The sequence below is a fragment of the Dicentrarchus labrax genome, unplaced genomic scaffold (assembly GCF_905237075.1).
Source record: "Dicentrarchus labrax unplaced genomic scaffold, dlabrax2021, whole genome shotgun sequence".
Classification (NCBI taxonomy): domain Eukaryota; kingdom Metazoa; phylum Chordata; class Actinopteri; family Moronidae; genus Dicentrarchus; species Dicentrarchus labrax.
This window is the reverse complement of record NW_026136721.1, coordinates 20,641,307-20,658,455: the sequence shown is the minus strand read 5'-3', so window position 1 is coordinate 20,658,455 and position 17,149 is coordinate 20,641,307. Positions and strand designations below refer to the sequence as shown.

Below are 17,149 nucleotides of genomic sequence, written 5' to 3'. Positions count from 1 at the left end.
CAGACTTGAGACAGAGACAGAGACTGAGCGGACGGCGGGCTGCAGCTTGCACATTACTGCTTAATTGCTTGGAACTAAAGGCGCTGTTATGAGGATGTTAATGCTTATGCCTGCAACAGCAAATCTTTCCAGTCATTTTGGATACACTGTAAAGTCTAATAGTCACTACCCAGACAAAAATAAATAAATAAATAAATGACCCGACAGACTGTATTGCAACAGATTCAGCCTAGAGTGCAGAATAAGAAACTACCCCTACTGTGCCTGTGGCCAAACTTTCAGTGACAAGCTTAACAGAGACACTCTGGTTTTCTTAATCTTGCTGGGCCCAAATGCATATAGGCTCCAGTTGGCCTACTAGCCCAGATAACCAGACAACCAACACACCACTGTAAAATTGCAGATAGCCAGCACCTGTCTTCTACGTGACAGGCTTGGATATCAAGCTTTCTTTGTTGTTGTAAATACATCCGCTTCCACTCACAAGGAGAACCCAGTTCAGAGTGGCAAGCGTGGATTGAATCGTTAACCCCTTGCAGGGATGTGTGAAAGAGATTTTTTTTTAAACCATCTTTGTCTTTTATCTAACAGGCTACAAAGGAGGAAGACGCGCTGACACGCTGTTGGTTAGATATTAAGCTGCGTGCAGGTGCAATTCTCATCAAGTCATCTCATAGGTAACTTGGGAGAGATGCTGATGGGACCAACCTGTTTAGTTATCAAATCATAAAGCGTGCCAGCGAGAAATTGATCGGGCGTTAATCCCATGCCATGCAATGCTACAACCCGGCTCCCGAAAGCTTAAATCTACAAGTCTTGTTTTCTCCACTCCAGGGATTATCAACAAATATCTCTAAATATAAGGACAGTGTAAAGTGATGGGACACCGAGCAACGCCGCGCTGTAAAATGTGTCAAAAAAAAAAACCACGACCCTAAAACGCTTTTCATGGTTAAATAACAACGAAAGATATTGAACTTACCGCTGCGTCCACCTTTATGTCAGCTCCCATGAAGAAGCCGCTCCATATGCCATACATTGTATCCATGCTGAAGTGTGAGAATAGGCTATACTGTGCAGGGAAACGCCCCCCCTCCTCCTCCTCCCTGCTATCCCTTTCTCTCCTGTGCGCTTCTCCTCCTGCTTGTGGGGGAATCACATAACCACTCCTTGTTTTTTCCATTCTCACCGAGGGAGGGATGGAGTGATGGAGCCTGATGCAGCAGCATCAGCATCCCGTGCAACTCAGCTGCAACCTCTCACCTCTCCTCCTCCTCCTCCTCCTCCTCCTGCTCACTATTTCTCTCTTGTCCATGTCTCTCTTCGTCCAGCCCTGACGCCGAAGAGCATGCCCTATAGTGTAGCGGTTCCCAAGCTGGGATCCGGGGACCTCTACGGGGCCATGATTAAACTCAGTAAGCCCAAAAGAAAACGAGTTTGGGGTTAGTATTATGAATTTCTACTGAAGCTTACAGGAAAATTGTCCAGAGACTAAATCTTTTGGGACTGTGGTTTCCATATAGCCTACTGTCTGTTTTAGATTTCTTTTTTTTTGACCATTTCCATGATGGTTTTTACGCCCTTGGGGTGACATCATGGCATACAATGTTAAAACATGGTGGTTTATGTTACATTTATAGTGTCTCCATGGTGTTACGTGACTACTACAATCTCTCTATAATATTCTTAATAATGGGGTGGACAAACCTGTAAAATACTATGCAATCCTGCGCAATAGCCATGCAATAAATAACCTAAGCCTGCTACCTCCGTGAGGCTTATAATGTTATAAAATATTGCTTCAACTCCTGCACCTTGGAAGTCAGAGTTTCTATTGCTGTTGAAAACCACACGGGTAAGTTAGATGCTTTTGGAATAAATAGCACACACCTTTACATTGTAAAGCAATACAATATGACACTATACTAAATAGTGGCAACAGTTTTCTATCATTTTGTCCAAGAGGTGGATGCGATGAGAATACAATGTAATCACAATAGTGGGTGTAATATAATGCTGCACAAAACAACAACACACTCTACAGAAACCAGCAGTTGTCAAGTTGACAAGACTTTAATTACTTACTTCTGGGCAGTTGCATTGCAACACATTTTGCTGTATAATTTTTTTTATAGTAGTATTATCCATATTTTTATCCAGTATTATATTTATTAATTTTATTTGTTTTTAATCTCTCTTCTCTGATTTCTATATTTTATCCTTTCCTATAAACAGTTTATGTTCCTATCTCTTGCAGCCGTCTTTTTATGTGGGTTGTTATTCATCTTTTGTGGAGCACATTGTGTTGCATTTTTTTGTATGAAATACGCTTTATAAAGTTAAATATGATTATAGTTAATCATGTTGTTGTGTTCATCCTTGTATAGATGTTTTTGTGGTTTAATGTGTGTATATTAATATACATAATAAGCCATGAGAAGTATCACATGCAGAAATAGTCATTAATGCTGAAATCATTATAGACTGAAATGGGACTCAGCTTACGTGTCCTGAATGGTGTTCCCTGCAGAGTCTTAACAGAGGTTTCTACATGGCCTGTGGTGTGTGTGTGTGTGTGTGTGTGTGTGTGTGTGTGTGTTCCTGCTCCTAATCCAGTCTCCTGGGACCTCTGTATCCGGTTGATGGTCTTCCTTAGCAGACATGCTGGATGGGATTGGTGGTAAGGCCCTTTATAATCCTCTCCTCATCTGGTGGCCTGTAAAGGAGCTGCCCCTTGAAACCCAAAGCGTGTGTGTATTTGTGTGTGTGTGTGTGTGTGTGTGTGTGTGTGTGTGTGTGTGTGTGTGTGTGTGTGTGTGCCCCGAATGCTCAGTAATGATCCACACAAGCTCCACACAAGAGCTAAATTGGCTTTTGTCTTTGCTATAACTTATCTTTAATTCTCCTACTGCTCCTCTCTCTTCTCTCTCTTTGCTCTCTTTATTTTGGTGCGAGACGTCAGAGACAGAACTGCAGACAGACAACAAACATGTAAATTTGATGTTTGAAAGCCCACAAGGCTGATGCTGTAAGGCACTGGAGCCTTCAAGGCCATAAAAAACCAATAGCATATTTCCTCAAATAAGCAGCCATAGAGTCTTTCTCTCTCACACACACATACACACACATACATACACACACAGAGACACACATGCACATACACACACTCACACAGTGTTAATGGCTTCATAATTGTCAGAGGCAGACCATTGAGCATAATCAGGAGACTGCAGCAAGGCGAAGACCAATATTTGTAATTTACTATGACAGATAGTACATTTTTATTACCCAGGGGCTGCTGGTTTGTTTTGGGATGCGATAAACCACCCTCATCCACATACTTTTTATCTCTCTCAGTTCACATACTCATTTATACTCACCCGTTTTCTCAGCATTTCTTTCTTCCTTTCTTTTCTTTCTTACACACACACACACAGAGCAGTTCAGCCCCAGACAGTGTGTGACCTCAGGGTCAGGAGCATTACGCCAAACAGACAGACACTGAGTCAGGGAGCAAAGTGCAGCTCATCACAGGAAATCACAGGTACCCACACTAAAGCAAACCTACTCATACACGCAATCACTCACATATTACCCTTTAATACATAAATTAAATGTCTGGTATGGGCATGAGATCATGGAGTGTTTTTTTTTTTTGCAATCCTAAAGAATGAGTTTTTCACAAATGTAATGCTCACAGGAGTAGTCCAACATTTTAGCATTGTAGGAGACAGTTTTTAAAAAAGATGTAGCAAAACTAGAGATATTGTCTTCTTTTATCCAACCCAAGTGTCTTCCTTGTCAAAACCTATTGCCTAGATTACCCACAATGCAATTTAATTGACGACAGCTGGCACAGAGATTCAGGTGTGTTATGCCAGTAGTGGCTAATGTAGCCTCAAGCTGCTAGCCTCAAGCAGAGATGAGGAGTGGGCTACAGAGGTCTGATGAGCTCAGTTTTTTTCTAAGGTTGTATTCACACCACATCAGGCATTGTGGTGGTTACAGCAGCATTGTGTGATGGAGTGGTTGCTGACTCGAGTGACATCACTTTTTTATCAGCCTCTGCACAACTCCCTCCTGGGCCACAAAAGCATTATACAACGTTTTTCACACATGCTGTAGTACTCCCCAGCACCTGTAAACAGACTTAGATTTTTTGAATTGGTGTTATTCTCCTTTGTTGTTCCACACACATTTCTTTCTGAAAAGACAAGTATGTACCATATGCTGGCACACGTTTATGCCATGCACATTACACTGTGTCATGTCCCGTTCATTTCGGTTTGGCAGCACTTAAAGTAAGTGTGGAGGCGACAAAAGCAAATCACTTCTGTCTTTGGCTTTGAAGGTTTAAGGTATCAAATAACTACGACAAAAACATTAAATCACCATAACTGGGAGCAGCATTTATAATTAAAAGCTCATTTTAGGCAAACATTAAATGAATCACCAATACTGAGTTTCTCATTCATCTCTGATAGAGTAAACCCAGCCTGTTAACTTTAGTGACATGACATTTTATGAAATAACTTGTTTTCCCAGTGTGTAGCTTTGAGAGAGAATTACTCATGTCCAAAACATGATTTATCAGTCACAAGCCATTAGAATAACACATGTAAATTATTAAATTGAGTGGTTTTGCACTCTGATGCAGAACTTTAAAATGTCAGAGATTCATACTCTAATTGGAGTGGAGGGATGCTTGTGCTGCTCAGTAGTCAGTTTGTAGGATTGGGAGCGGGTAAGCTGGCAATCAGGATGGAGAAATTGTGTGTGTGTCAGTGTTAACAAGAGAGACAAATAGGACACACAAATAGGAACAGAGAGAGAGAGAGGGAGGGAGGGAGAGAAGCAGGTGCATCACTAATGGCTTTTTAAAAAGGTTACAGCGTAGAGCTCTTCTTTTCTAATGGGGCTCCGGCTGTGCTTGAGAAGCAATTTCCGGAAAAGATAATGTTGTCAAGAGAGTGCAGAGAGTTCTGTGTGTGTGTGTGTGCCTTGTCGTTAACAAGACTGACAAACTCAAAGAGTGGGGCGGGGAGAGATTGGGGCAATTGAGAGAGAAAGAAAGAGAGAGAGACAGAGAGAGGGAGAGAGAAAGAGAGAAATCCTGTGTTTACATTTCAAAGTTATTGTGCCATTTCATTACATTTATTAGCTTGATGACTAATGACTAATGTGGGCTAGCGGAGGGCTCAAATGAACAACATTTTAAAGTGCTCTATTCTGTTTTACCATATTTTTACATACCTAATAATGTGCCATTTCATTTAATACTGGTGCATTTTGAATGCTTCTTTCTTAGTTTCCCCCTGTCTTCAGGTTAGCATGGTAAACGCTGCCACCCTGTGTCCACAGCACCCCCCTACAGCTTTTTGAGCTGAGCTGGCCCAACATCTCTGCAGGTTTTCATTCATTCAAGGTAGTCCACAACCTCCTGCCATGTTGAAAGTTGTACAAGTACATTTTTACAGAGCTTTCCACGACTGGATTAACTGCAAATGTGTCCCCTTGACAATCAACTGAGTCAGAGCAAATTAAACACAATTATACATACTACATTATACATTATTTATCTCTAAGGAAAAGTTGGGTAATGGCCACTAAGGGGCAGTACTTTCCCATTAGTGTGTCCCAGTTCCTGATTCTAGTGCGTTTACGTTGGAAAAGTGACAAAATAATTTATACTTAAAATGTCATTCAACCAAATCTGCTTGATTTTTGAGTGATTTATACAATTTGTATTTACTGTATAGTAGTGTGAAACAGCTCCAATGTTTTAGTTCTTCAAAGTCAGACATCCTCAGCCCAAAGTATGTGGGTCTCCCAGCACACACAGGTCTTTTCCACAGGAGACATTCTGACATGCCGCAGTAGGAAGAGCACAGTAGTAAATAATAAAATGAATGATGGCTGAATTCAGGGTTTCAGGGTCCTGGTATTGTGCATGCAGGCTCACTGTCACACTGTCATGGCTTACTGGGACACTTAAATGTTATTAGTAACACCTGTGCTTTTCCTAATATGTCTGCTATGAAAACTATCTGTTGCTCTTAGTCTGACTGATTGTCAAGCTTAAGTTAATTCACATACACTCCCCCAAAATGTACAGTGTTCATGGATACTGTGTGTGTACTGTGCATGATCCTTACCGAAGTGTGCAAGGAATTACAACAAATCAAGTGAAAAATGTAATTCAGGCAGCAATGTGTGGTAATTGCAATTTATTTTGGTAAATAAATACAAAACAGAGACATTTTAACATGAAAATAACATTATTTGGACAGTTATGTTGTTCTCTACCTCTTCAGTTGTTTAAAAAAAAAAAATCTGACTGAAAAGTTTTACTGTAACCTTCTGCTATAACAGGCATTGTTAGGACGCCTTGGCAGGGGTCCTTTGAAGGCCTGAAGTTACACACAAGCACAAGTGTGTAATTATAGCAGCTACTTTTGACAGTTTAACTTAAGAAAACAGATTGCCAAATTAACAGTTATGCTGCCATACAATGTGCTCATTATAAACATACACACAAATCCCAATAAGCACACACACACGCACACACACACACACACACACACACACACACACACACACACACACACACACACACACACACATGTACACTCACACCTAATAAAACCATAGCAATGTCTTCTTTATATAACCCATTGCGAACTCTCCTACTAGTATACTAACCCGCCTGCAGTGTCTTTTTGAACTGAGCAGAACCAAAGCAAGTTGTGAGCCAAACACACCGGCTGTATGCTGTTAGATTTCACACATTTCTCCACTGCGCTACATTCCTGCTTAAGACCAGGCTACTACTCATGTTCCTGCAAGACAGCCTCAGGTAGCTTCACATTGTTCACACGATTTAAACATAATGTAGTATATACTGCGTAAAGAAACCTATATACTGTACAAAACTATACAAAACTCAGAGGTCTTACCTCTGTGTTACACACTGGTCTGTGCCATTGGTTTTCTTAAGTCAGTGTGAGAAAAAGATGGTGGACTGAAACAGAAAAATCTGGAAATAATAGGACAGATGGATAAACAGTAGCATCAACAACTGATGCCATACTAGTCTTATAAAACGTTCATTTTGGAAAGCAAAGGCATACATGAACATTTAGATACAGTCATTTAAATAATAAAAGGAGGCATGAACGTGTTGAAGGGGTAAAGGAAAGAGAGAGACTTTTGTGCAAACATGAACAAAGAACTTCACACAGGAATAGGCAGTAAGTCAAATGATAAAACTTTCCAAATACTTCACAGCATGGACGTAAAATCTACAGACACTTATAAACACACACCTGAACAGTAAGTAGATAAAATATATTTGGAAAAGTTGATGGATGAAAATCTAGTTCAGTTCACTTCAGGGATGAATTAACTGATGCCCCAAAACAAATGTGGTATCACAAGCACAGCTCTAGAGTGTAGAAATCTCTTCTGTCACTTCACACGATATACAGCAAGAGATCAGACCCATATTCCCCAAAACAAATAAGATACAACACAGTTTACTGAACACTAAATTGGTTCAACTGTGCTATAATTTACAAAAGTGCTTTCCTCTTTGACAGCGTCTCTTTAGTTAGTTTTGAGGACAGACAAAAAAAATCTCTACCATAATACTTGACGGTGCCTGCATTTTGATTACATAAAGGTCTTTAATGTCGTTCATTTTCCCATTGTATTGTCCTGAGTGTTACAAAATGGTCTTCTGAGGACGATCCACCAGTGATTGGGATTTTCTTCGATCATTTAAAAAAAAAAACGCTCAGCTCCACCGAGGTTTTTGTTTTGATCAAGTGTTTTGTCAAGTCATCACCAGCCAACAGTCTTTAGAGTCACTGTTGGGTCTTTATGGAAAACAGGACAAGCAAATATTATTGCTTCAACAGCTCTGGCTTTGGCGAGTCTTTCATTGGTTCTTTTACACCTGAAAGAAAAAGGAGGCCATCTTGGAGGACAAACAGGACAAAAAGGACAGAAGGACATGTATCCATCTCCTATTGTGTCCTTAGCGGATGACAGGTTTCAGCCATGCTCGCCATGTGCACTTGTTGCTGTTCTGCCTCCTGTGATTGGACAGTTCGGGAGTGGACCGTCAGACCTGGGTGGACTTGACTCGTCGGAGAGGATGTCGTCCTTCGGGGTGGGCAGGGCAGGGTCGGGGGCATTCAGAGGGCAGGTCTAGACTGCGCTGGTGAGGCACCGCCGTGAGGGGAGGAGCACATCGGGAGGGGTGGGGGACGGGATTGGCTGATGGTCATGTGATCTCAGAATACGGTAGCCCTGGAGCCTAACAGGCAGGAAAGGTACAGAGAAAAGATTAGGAGAGGTAGAGAGGGAGGTAGCAGTAAAGAGTATAACACTTTTCAAAACAGTTGCAAAGTGAAAACTTGAGGGAATAGAGCAGATAAACTTTACTTGACTGAGGCAGCGAGAGACAAGAATGCAAAATGATGACGTCTAGACAAGAGATAGAGTATACACAACAGAGATATCAGTGTCTATGAAACATCCAGATACAATGAGACAACCAAGGTTATCAGTGAAGACAAAAAGGGGTAAAATATAGCACCATACACATTTAAAAACAAGACTAAGAGCCTACAACCTTGCTAGCAGCTCTGGGAGGCTGTGTTACTCAGGAACAGAGATGCTTTGATATGCTAACATCAGCATGCAGGTATAATATTTGCTCACTGTCTTAGTTTATTGTGTCAGCAAGTTAATATGTCCTAATTATCTCTAATACAGGTATTTGGGTCATATACCAAATTGAAATTTTGACCTGATGATGGCACTAGAAGTTTTAGGATCACCATAGTAAAGTAATTACAATTCAACCTGAAGGGGGATATGAGTATATGCATTAGTGGACCAAGGGGGTGGCAGGTGGGGCAACTGCTCAAAGAGATGCAACAGAAGTGCCCTCTTGGATGCCCCTGTGGTAGATGAAACATGTTAAAGTGCCCTCTAGGATGCCCTTCCAATGTGTGTGCCCCTAGTGTACCTTTCCAGTGGACAAAACATAGTAAAGTGCCCTCTAGCGTTCTAATTCTAACCCTGACTAATTTGTGTAACCATTAATGCTTCACAACTTTCTGCGTGCTGGGGTGCCCTTTTTTTTATATTTTTTGCCCGTGCCCCTCAAACAGCCTGAGACAACCCCTGAACTCCTGTACCAAATTTTATGACACAATTTTTCAATAGTACGTGAGATATTTCCACCGTGATGCTAGCATTGCCAATAAGTATTTGCCTCACCAAAAGACACCTTTCCGTCAAAAAAAAGGACACTTGCAGTCTATTGATTATCTCAACTATTTTGTAGTCTTGCATAATGATTTCCCCCATCCCTTACCTGGAGGCCACTTAACTTTTCGAGTGGACTTTCCACGCGGGGCAGGCTGAGAAGAGGCAGCCCCATGGGGGGTTCTTGACGCTGTGGGGGTGGAGGAGTCGGTATTGCAATCTGGGTTGGCTGGAAATTGTTGATCACACATGACACCTGATGGAGAGCAGAGCAATGAGGTAAAAGAAAAAGGAAGGGAGGGATCCACTCCGCTGCACCACAGAGATGGAAGATTTTCTGGTTCAAAAATGCTCCAAGTGTCCATGGGAACAGATAGGCTAAGACACTTACAGTATGAGAAGGAGAGAGACAGAGAGATAAAAGAAAGAGAGAGAATGAAATATGGAAGAGGCCCTGAAAGAAAGCTACAGTCTTTGGGATGAACCACAGGAAATACTTTGATCTCAAAGTTTACGCCGACCCTGGAGCTTTTTCCAGAAGACTGATTTAGGCCAAGAGGTCCAAGACCAGATGACATTATTTGACTGTGCTATGGTAAAGATTCAGATCAACCCATTCACATTTATAGGTGTACAAGTGTGTGTCTGTGCTCTATCACACAGGCTCTTTTACCTCAAGCTTGCAGCAAATCATCAGTCCATCCTCCCACCGTCTCTCCTGCACCCACACTAACATTCAATCCTCCCCCTCTCCTAAAACACAGTAACTACCTACATATTTGGTCAAAGTTGAGTTACGATCTGAAGTTGATTTTTACCATTTTAAAAATATGAAAAACTACAGTAACACCTAGAAATCTCTGAGCTCTGAAAGCCACACGGCATTACAGCTAGTGAAGTAAAGCTAGGCTATATATAAGTTAAAACTAGAGATAGCCACAATTAAACTTTTTTTTTAATAACTTCCCCCCAGCTTTTATCTGAAAAAAAGTCAAACATAATCAGTAATGTATTTAAATGTATTACATTGTAAATTAATGTACTGTTAGGCCTATTGATTTCAGTAGTATATGAACATACATAAAGTAAATACTTAATCCCTATTAACCATGGACTGTAAATAATAAAAATAAAGTTTATTTTCTTAAACAAACTAGTTAAAATGGACAAGAAAGTTTATGGAACACATTTATTTGAAGACACTGTATTCCCACGCTTTCCCTGAAGATCATAAGAAGGTGGTGCAGTATTTTAGCCTATTAGATTATTCTATGGCATTGATCAGGGTAACCCAAAATGATATATAATGAAGACATGATAAGCTTCCTATCAGTTACATAACTCTGTCAACCTCACTGCTTCTGTAATATCTGCTCTCTGCCTTTGCGAGGCATCCTTTCTTCTAGTCTTTTCCTCCTGTCATTCTACCCTCCTCCTCCATCTTTTCCTGATACCTGAAATTTCACCCATCTCTTCTTTCACCCTCCTTTCCATCCCCATATCTTGCCCCTTCCCTCCTTCTCACCAGGAAGGCAGCGATGGCTCCTCCGGTAACAAACCCAGCCAGTACATCGTTCCAGTGGTTTCTGTGTTCAGTCACCCTCAACACCCCCACCAGCACAGCCAGAGACAGCAGCACCAGGCACAGAGTGGGCTTAGTCAGACGGGTCCCTTTGGTCCTGAACACCAGGGTCACGTACATCTGGAAGACATATATATTTCAAATAAAATGTCATGTTATTTGTTCACAGTGAGCTGAACCTGGTGCTGAATCCACAGATCTTCAATCAGCCAGCTGAGATAATTCAAACAGTGCTTCAGCTAGAGTAGCTTAATGGGTTAAAACAGCTTGAATTAGCCACAAGAGGCCGCACTCTGCTGTGATTTTAGAGCATCTGAAGGGTTTAATGGGGTACAAAAAGAAAGCACCATGAAAACACTGCCATGATTGGTTGAATGCTTCTAAAAAATGACAGGAACATGACATTGTAATTAAAAAGAGAACAAACGCTCCATTAAAAGTATTTTTTTTAGCAGTGCTTGAATCATATGTAAATGTCTCTACTAATGCAATACTTTAGAGGTCCATAATGTACATGCACACATTATACCTAAGTACAGGAGGTCACTTGGTGATGACTATCACACATTTCACACACATTTTATTTTAAAAGTAACATATTAAAGCAGATTTCTATTTCAGTAAGTAAAGTCAAAATGTGGTTTATTCTCTAGAATGATTTAAAATGTTCAAATATTATTAATTTAAAAAATGTCAAGATATCCATTAATTTTGATGATATGAACTTAATGAATAACATTTATGTTTAGCTTTCTGTCATTGTTGGTATTTTAATGTATGTACATGCCTTAAAAGGTCATCAAAATGGGAAAAATAAAAATGGGAATATAACATTTACATTTACAGTTACAGTTAACACGTCACTTTCAGTATTGTATTGTTCTTCTCTAGATTAAATTGTAATTGCAGATTTTGTATTTGTAAGCTATTCAGCAGTATTACATAAAGTGACCAATCAGAAATAAGTCAGCTATGAAGAAAGTAGCGGTGGGTTGGGAGAAATCACTTAATAGTTTTCTTCTTTTTGAAGAATCTAGTTTCATTTCTGTCCTCTCTTCATTTTAGGATCCAATAATATTATGTATCTATAATATTGTTTGTTATAGACTTTGGTACCACTTGCTAATAAGGCAACTTTTATAAAGGACTGAGAAGTTGTAATTTATTACAATACATTAATTTATTAAGGGTAAATAAATAATTATTCAAAATAAGACACGCTTTTAGGCTGCCAGGTTGTGTGCTGTGCTGACAACCCAAAAGTTATTATTTATATCATCATAATTGATCTATACAGCATTAGTAGATGGTTTACTAACTATTATTAAACATTTTAGTTAACACTTTATACAGGGTTCCTTACTATGAAGTATTGCCAAAACTGATTTTTCTTCTTCTTTTTACTTGACACATCATCATCAAATCCCACAGTTACCCTTGTGTGTCTTCCTTCACCCCATTGTCCCCAGAAAGTTCCCTACCACTGTGTAGATGGCTGAATAAAAGCTGAGTGCTGCGTCTTTGGAGGGGAAAGATTTGCGGGCGGACACCACTAGGTATGGGTTTCCTGTGCAGGCTCGACGCTCTGTGATGTACTGCAGCGGAGACTGGCAGCCCAGAGCTGTGTAGTTTGGCTTGCATGCAGACAGGAAATGAGGCGTCTGATTTCCTGTCACAACTTGACCTGCATTGGCAAAAATGGTGGTGGTGAAGAGGCCGAAGGAGTAGACACCTGTGTAAAAAAAAGAAGAGAGACAAACTGAGAGAGAGAGAGGTGTATGTAAACTCAAAATAAGTAAATCAATGAGACTTGTAAAAGTCAGAAACAGGCACTTGAATGGGAATTAAATGGTTACGCTGACTGCTATCTGTGTGGGAGTGAAAGGCCAGAGGGACATAGCCTTTGCTTTTATGCTTCAGATCTACAGTCCATCACTTTAAAAGTCTCATAACTTAGATAAATACAGAGATGATGAAAAAGATCACAGAGCATCAACAGAACAGAACATGGAGAGAAGGCCAAGCAAAATGAGTACACAGGAGACCTAAACTAAGGATGAGGGCTCTTTCTGGCCTTATGACAGAGGAGTACTGGTGTAAGTCTTAAAGAGCCTTGGTCCCTGAGTACAGAGGCTCTATTTAGTCAAAGCCAAAGAACCCCTGATCTTTAGGATAACTGACCCAGAAAACGTACGATCCTCCGGAGGAGAGGGTTGAAATAACAGCAATCAGCGGTCACTATGGTCTTCTCCTGAGCACCCTCTGTCTTCACGAAGAAGCTGGTCACTTCCCCGATCAGAATCTGGGACACAGAGTGAGACAGGGAGAAACCACAAAACATATTAGTCAAACAGAAAGCTAAAACTGTGTGGTTAAGGATTGATCATCTTCACTGAATATTCTGTCAGTTAAATATGGTGTGCAGCAAAATTATTCATGAGTGTCCCTCGGCCTTGCAAAGATTACATTTTTCCTTGGCCAGCCTGCTTTATATTTCTCTCACCATTTGGCTGATTTTATGCTGCTTTCCTAAATCCCAACATTAACACCTCCCATTCACTCACTCTCATCAGTGGGAGTTTGTCAACCTCAGTGTCTCATAGATCTTCTATCTTTCTATTTCTCTTCTTTTCTGCAGCTCCATAAAACTATGACTATACTTTATAATGTCATGCATGTTAAACACCTCAAAAGTAAGGATTTGGTTTGCCAGATAACATAAATCAAACACATCTTTACTATTTCCATGAAATATTTGAAATGCATTAGCTAATGTTTTACCCCCACCCTGATCACACCTCAATAAAACCTCCATTATATTTTTACTATTATAGCCTTAACACATTTTAAACACGCATTTAAAGAGCCCACACCCCAAGCCTCTGGCAGCCGTTTGAGATGTAGTTTTAAGAGTTTAAAAACTAAGACATATCAGTAGGACATTGATTTCCTTTGACATTAGAATGAATTGACTAAACACCATGTAGCACATTCCTGGACATCATTACACCCGACAGTGATCCTGTCTGATCGGGGGACCCCTGCTGACAGAAGCATGGATAGATGTAGGTTACATGCTCATACAATATTCATGGCCCAGAGCCAGGAGCGTGGGACGAAGCTAATGCACCAAAGCTCAGTGTGCTCAGTGTGACAGATGAAGACTGAGGTTTACACTAGCACTGATGTTATGGACTAAAAACCAAGAGCAGGAAAAATATGTTGCACACTCTAGCTCCTATCTCTCTCGCCAATGTAATACAATGTTGGAATCGTGGGGCTTGTGTGTCAACATAAATTATGTCTTTGGAGGATGTCGTGACCTGAGTGCTGCAAAGCTATGCAGCTCTGAAGTCATGTTTTGTGGGGGGGAAAGAGGTTCTGGGCTCCTTAAGATGTAATTTAAAGATATGATGGCTCTGTGATTGTCACCTTTGAGCTTTTGCATAAATTCACAGTAACACAAAGTTCTTGCACTCCAGAAAATCTGACAGGTTTGTTGAATCATTTACTTTTACTCTGTGCATCAATTTACAGCGAATAATAGTTGATTCAGCAGACATATATTGACAGCATACTTCAAACTAAATTTTGATGGGTTTGTAAAGGCTGTTTCCAAACCTGATTCCAAAAACTGTGCTACAATAATGCTAGTATACTTAGGCCGCAATAAGGAACTTGTTGTTGATACTGGCCGTTCTGTGGTAGTGTTTCCGCTGCCTCTTCATTTGATTTCAATAGGAATCTGACCGAATCAGAGCCTGTGGCAAGCATTAAGAATAACTACATAGAAACAGCCAATTATTTCGCTGATGGTCTCCTGTGCTTATGTAGGTCATATGGAGGCATCAGTTTTAAATTGAGACTGTTTCATAACCAGTTCAAAACCCCCTGTAGTAGGATTAATTCCCTTGCTAATGGAAGAGCAGCATCATGATGGAAAAACTGCAGCCTGTGGCGAACATGACAGAAGCAACCAACAATATTACATTGTTGACCGTTTGAAGGGGATGGTGCATTGGTGGCCAGCAACAGGCCAGTCCACACAAACAGCAGAGAGAGCAGGGCAAGGCAGGGCATAGATTTTTGTTGCAACCTTTCCATTGTAACAGCTGTGTGAACAAGCCTAATTTGATTCTGCAGGGGTATACGGCTTGGTAGTGGGCTTTATAAGTAAAGAACAAGAGACAATGTGTAACATTTGAACCTGTTTAAACAAGTGTCAAGATGTCATTGAGCAAGTCTCCTATAAGGTCAACTACTGGATAGCTTTGAGGTGAATGTGTAGCAAAATACAAATGAATCAAGGTAACACTGTGAAAATGTAGCAACCCTCAAAGAAAAGAGAAGAAAGAACTTTTTCTTTTACGAAAAATTTAAATGTTCAAAGTCTTAATGTGCATGATCACACGTTAGCCTCACGTTCTTCAAAAAATAAAAAATGTCATGAACATAAGAATCAGCTTATCTTGGGCCTGCTTGAATATTCTTCACACCGAGCAAAAAAAAGTTTGACTCCTTTCTAGTAATTTCTGCAGGGAGGTTTGTGTGTTGGGACAGCCATAAATCATTATCTCTGGAGCTGGTGGAGGTTTGTTAGCTTGCTGCAGGCACTTTGGTAGAGCTGGTGGGAACCAAAGATTAGACAGCTGGATTATATATAGCACATTTTTACCTCCAGGGTGCTCCAAAATCAAATCACCCACTTCCCACCAACAGTACAACTGAAAAGCCTTAAAAATAACTAGACGAATGGTTATCGGTTTAAATATTAAAGTTAAATCAGTGTTAAATATAACCTATTGATTGTTAGGGTATGACGTTGTTTGTTGACATTGATGCTAAACAAAAAAAAAAGAAATTCTTAATCTATTACACCTTTCATACAATAATAATAATAACATACAATAATAACAACAATAGAGCAGCTGACAGCCGTTCAACAGCTCTAAAATGCATGAGACCCAACTTATTGTTTGGAACCTGAATGTCACATCCACGTCCTGCACTCAGGCTCAGTCAGCATCACTTTTATAAGCCTTTTCTTGGGTCAGCCTTCTTTTTTTCCCCAACTTCTATTGGGCGGGAGCTCATAGTGTTCAGCCATTCAAGAATAAGCATTACAGATTTCACCATGTTGGTTTCAGGAAGAAATTTGTGTTCATTCACGTTTCCTGCAGAGAGTGAGGTGACACCTATCATTCCCACAGTGCAAGCGTTCTGTTATGTTACAGAGACAGAGATTCTAACTTAGTACATGAAGGCCTATATGATTTTCAATTTAAGTGTACACTGATCAGCCATAACATCATAAGCACTGACAGATGAAATGAATAAGACTGATAATCTTGTTATCATGGCACCTGTCAGTGGGTGGGGTATATTAGGCAGCAAGTGAACCTTTTGTCCTCAAAGTTGATGTGTTAGAAGCAGGAAAAATGGGCAACATGAGGATTTGAGCGACTTTGACACAGGCCAAATTGGGATGGCTAGACGACTGGGTCAGAGCATCTCCAAAACTGCAGCTCTTGTGGGGTGTTCCCGATCTGCAGTGGTCAGTACCTATCTAAAGTGTTCCAAGGAAGGAAAAGCGTTGAACCAGAGACAGGGTCATGGGTGGCCAAGGCTCATTGATGCACATGAGGGGTGAAGGCTGGCCCGTGTGGTCTGAACCAACAGACGAGCTACTGTAGCTCAAACTGCTGAAAATGTTCATGCTGGTTCTGATAGAAAGGGGTCAGAAAACACAGTGCATCACAGTTTGTTGCGTATGGGGCTGCATAACATTATGATCACCAGGGTGCCCATGTGGTCATAATGTATGGCTGATCAGTGTATGGAAATGCTCAAACCTGTCTGTGGTAATGCTTTAGAAGTATGGGCACAATCCATTGCGAAAGCACTACAAAGGTAGGTTTTGAAACACAGTCCTCCTTTTCAGAGAAGCCTGGCAGAGCTTTTGGCCATAGGAAATCAGTCTTCCCTCAGTTCTTTGAACTGGATTTAGGTGTGGTATAAAATTGAATCAGAGCTTCTGTGAATTGTGCCAGAACATATGCAGTGGGGTGATTATACACCATGGGAACAAGAGCATGACAACATCCAAACACCATGAAGAAAGTGTTTCTACAACAGAAAATTATGTAGACTAACTTTAGCATAAGATTGATGTGTGCTCTCATCTTGGCTCATGTTAAAACTCTGGTAACAGTATTCTGAATAAACTTTTATTGTCTTAATGTATTTCTGGGAGATGCTCTTGTGAAGTGAGTGTGAGGGAGTAAAAGA

General features: G+C 40.5%; 1 protein-coding gene across 4 annotated transcripts in view; it reads right to left on the bottom strand.

Annotated features, from left to right (window-relative positions):
- Positions 1-6,212: 6,212 nt before the first annotated feature.
- The window catches only part of plppr2b (phospholipid phosphatase related 2b), a 49,026-nt gene continuing 38,089 nt past the window's right edge, over positions 6,213-17,149 (bottom strand). For 2 of the 4 annotated variants that reach the window (XM_051383872.1, XM_051383874.1), the window contains 5 exons: positions 13,043-13,163; positions 12,343-12,593; positions 10,805-10,981; positions 9,405-9,535; positions 6,213-8,320 (listed from right to left, as the gene is read on the bottom strand). In XM_051383872.1, the coding sequence (XP_051239832.1) occupies positions 8,212-8,320; positions 9,405-9,535; positions 10,805-10,981; positions 12,343-12,593; positions 13,043-13,163 (789 nt within the window). In that variant the 3' untranslated portion in view covers positions 6,213-8,211. Of the gene's footprint in view, positions 8,321-9,388; positions 9,536-10,804; positions 10,982-12,342; positions 12,594-13,042; positions 13,164-17,149 lie in introns of all 4 variants that reach the window. The other 2 variants (XM_051383873.1, XM_051383875.1) reach the window with 1 other exon arrangement.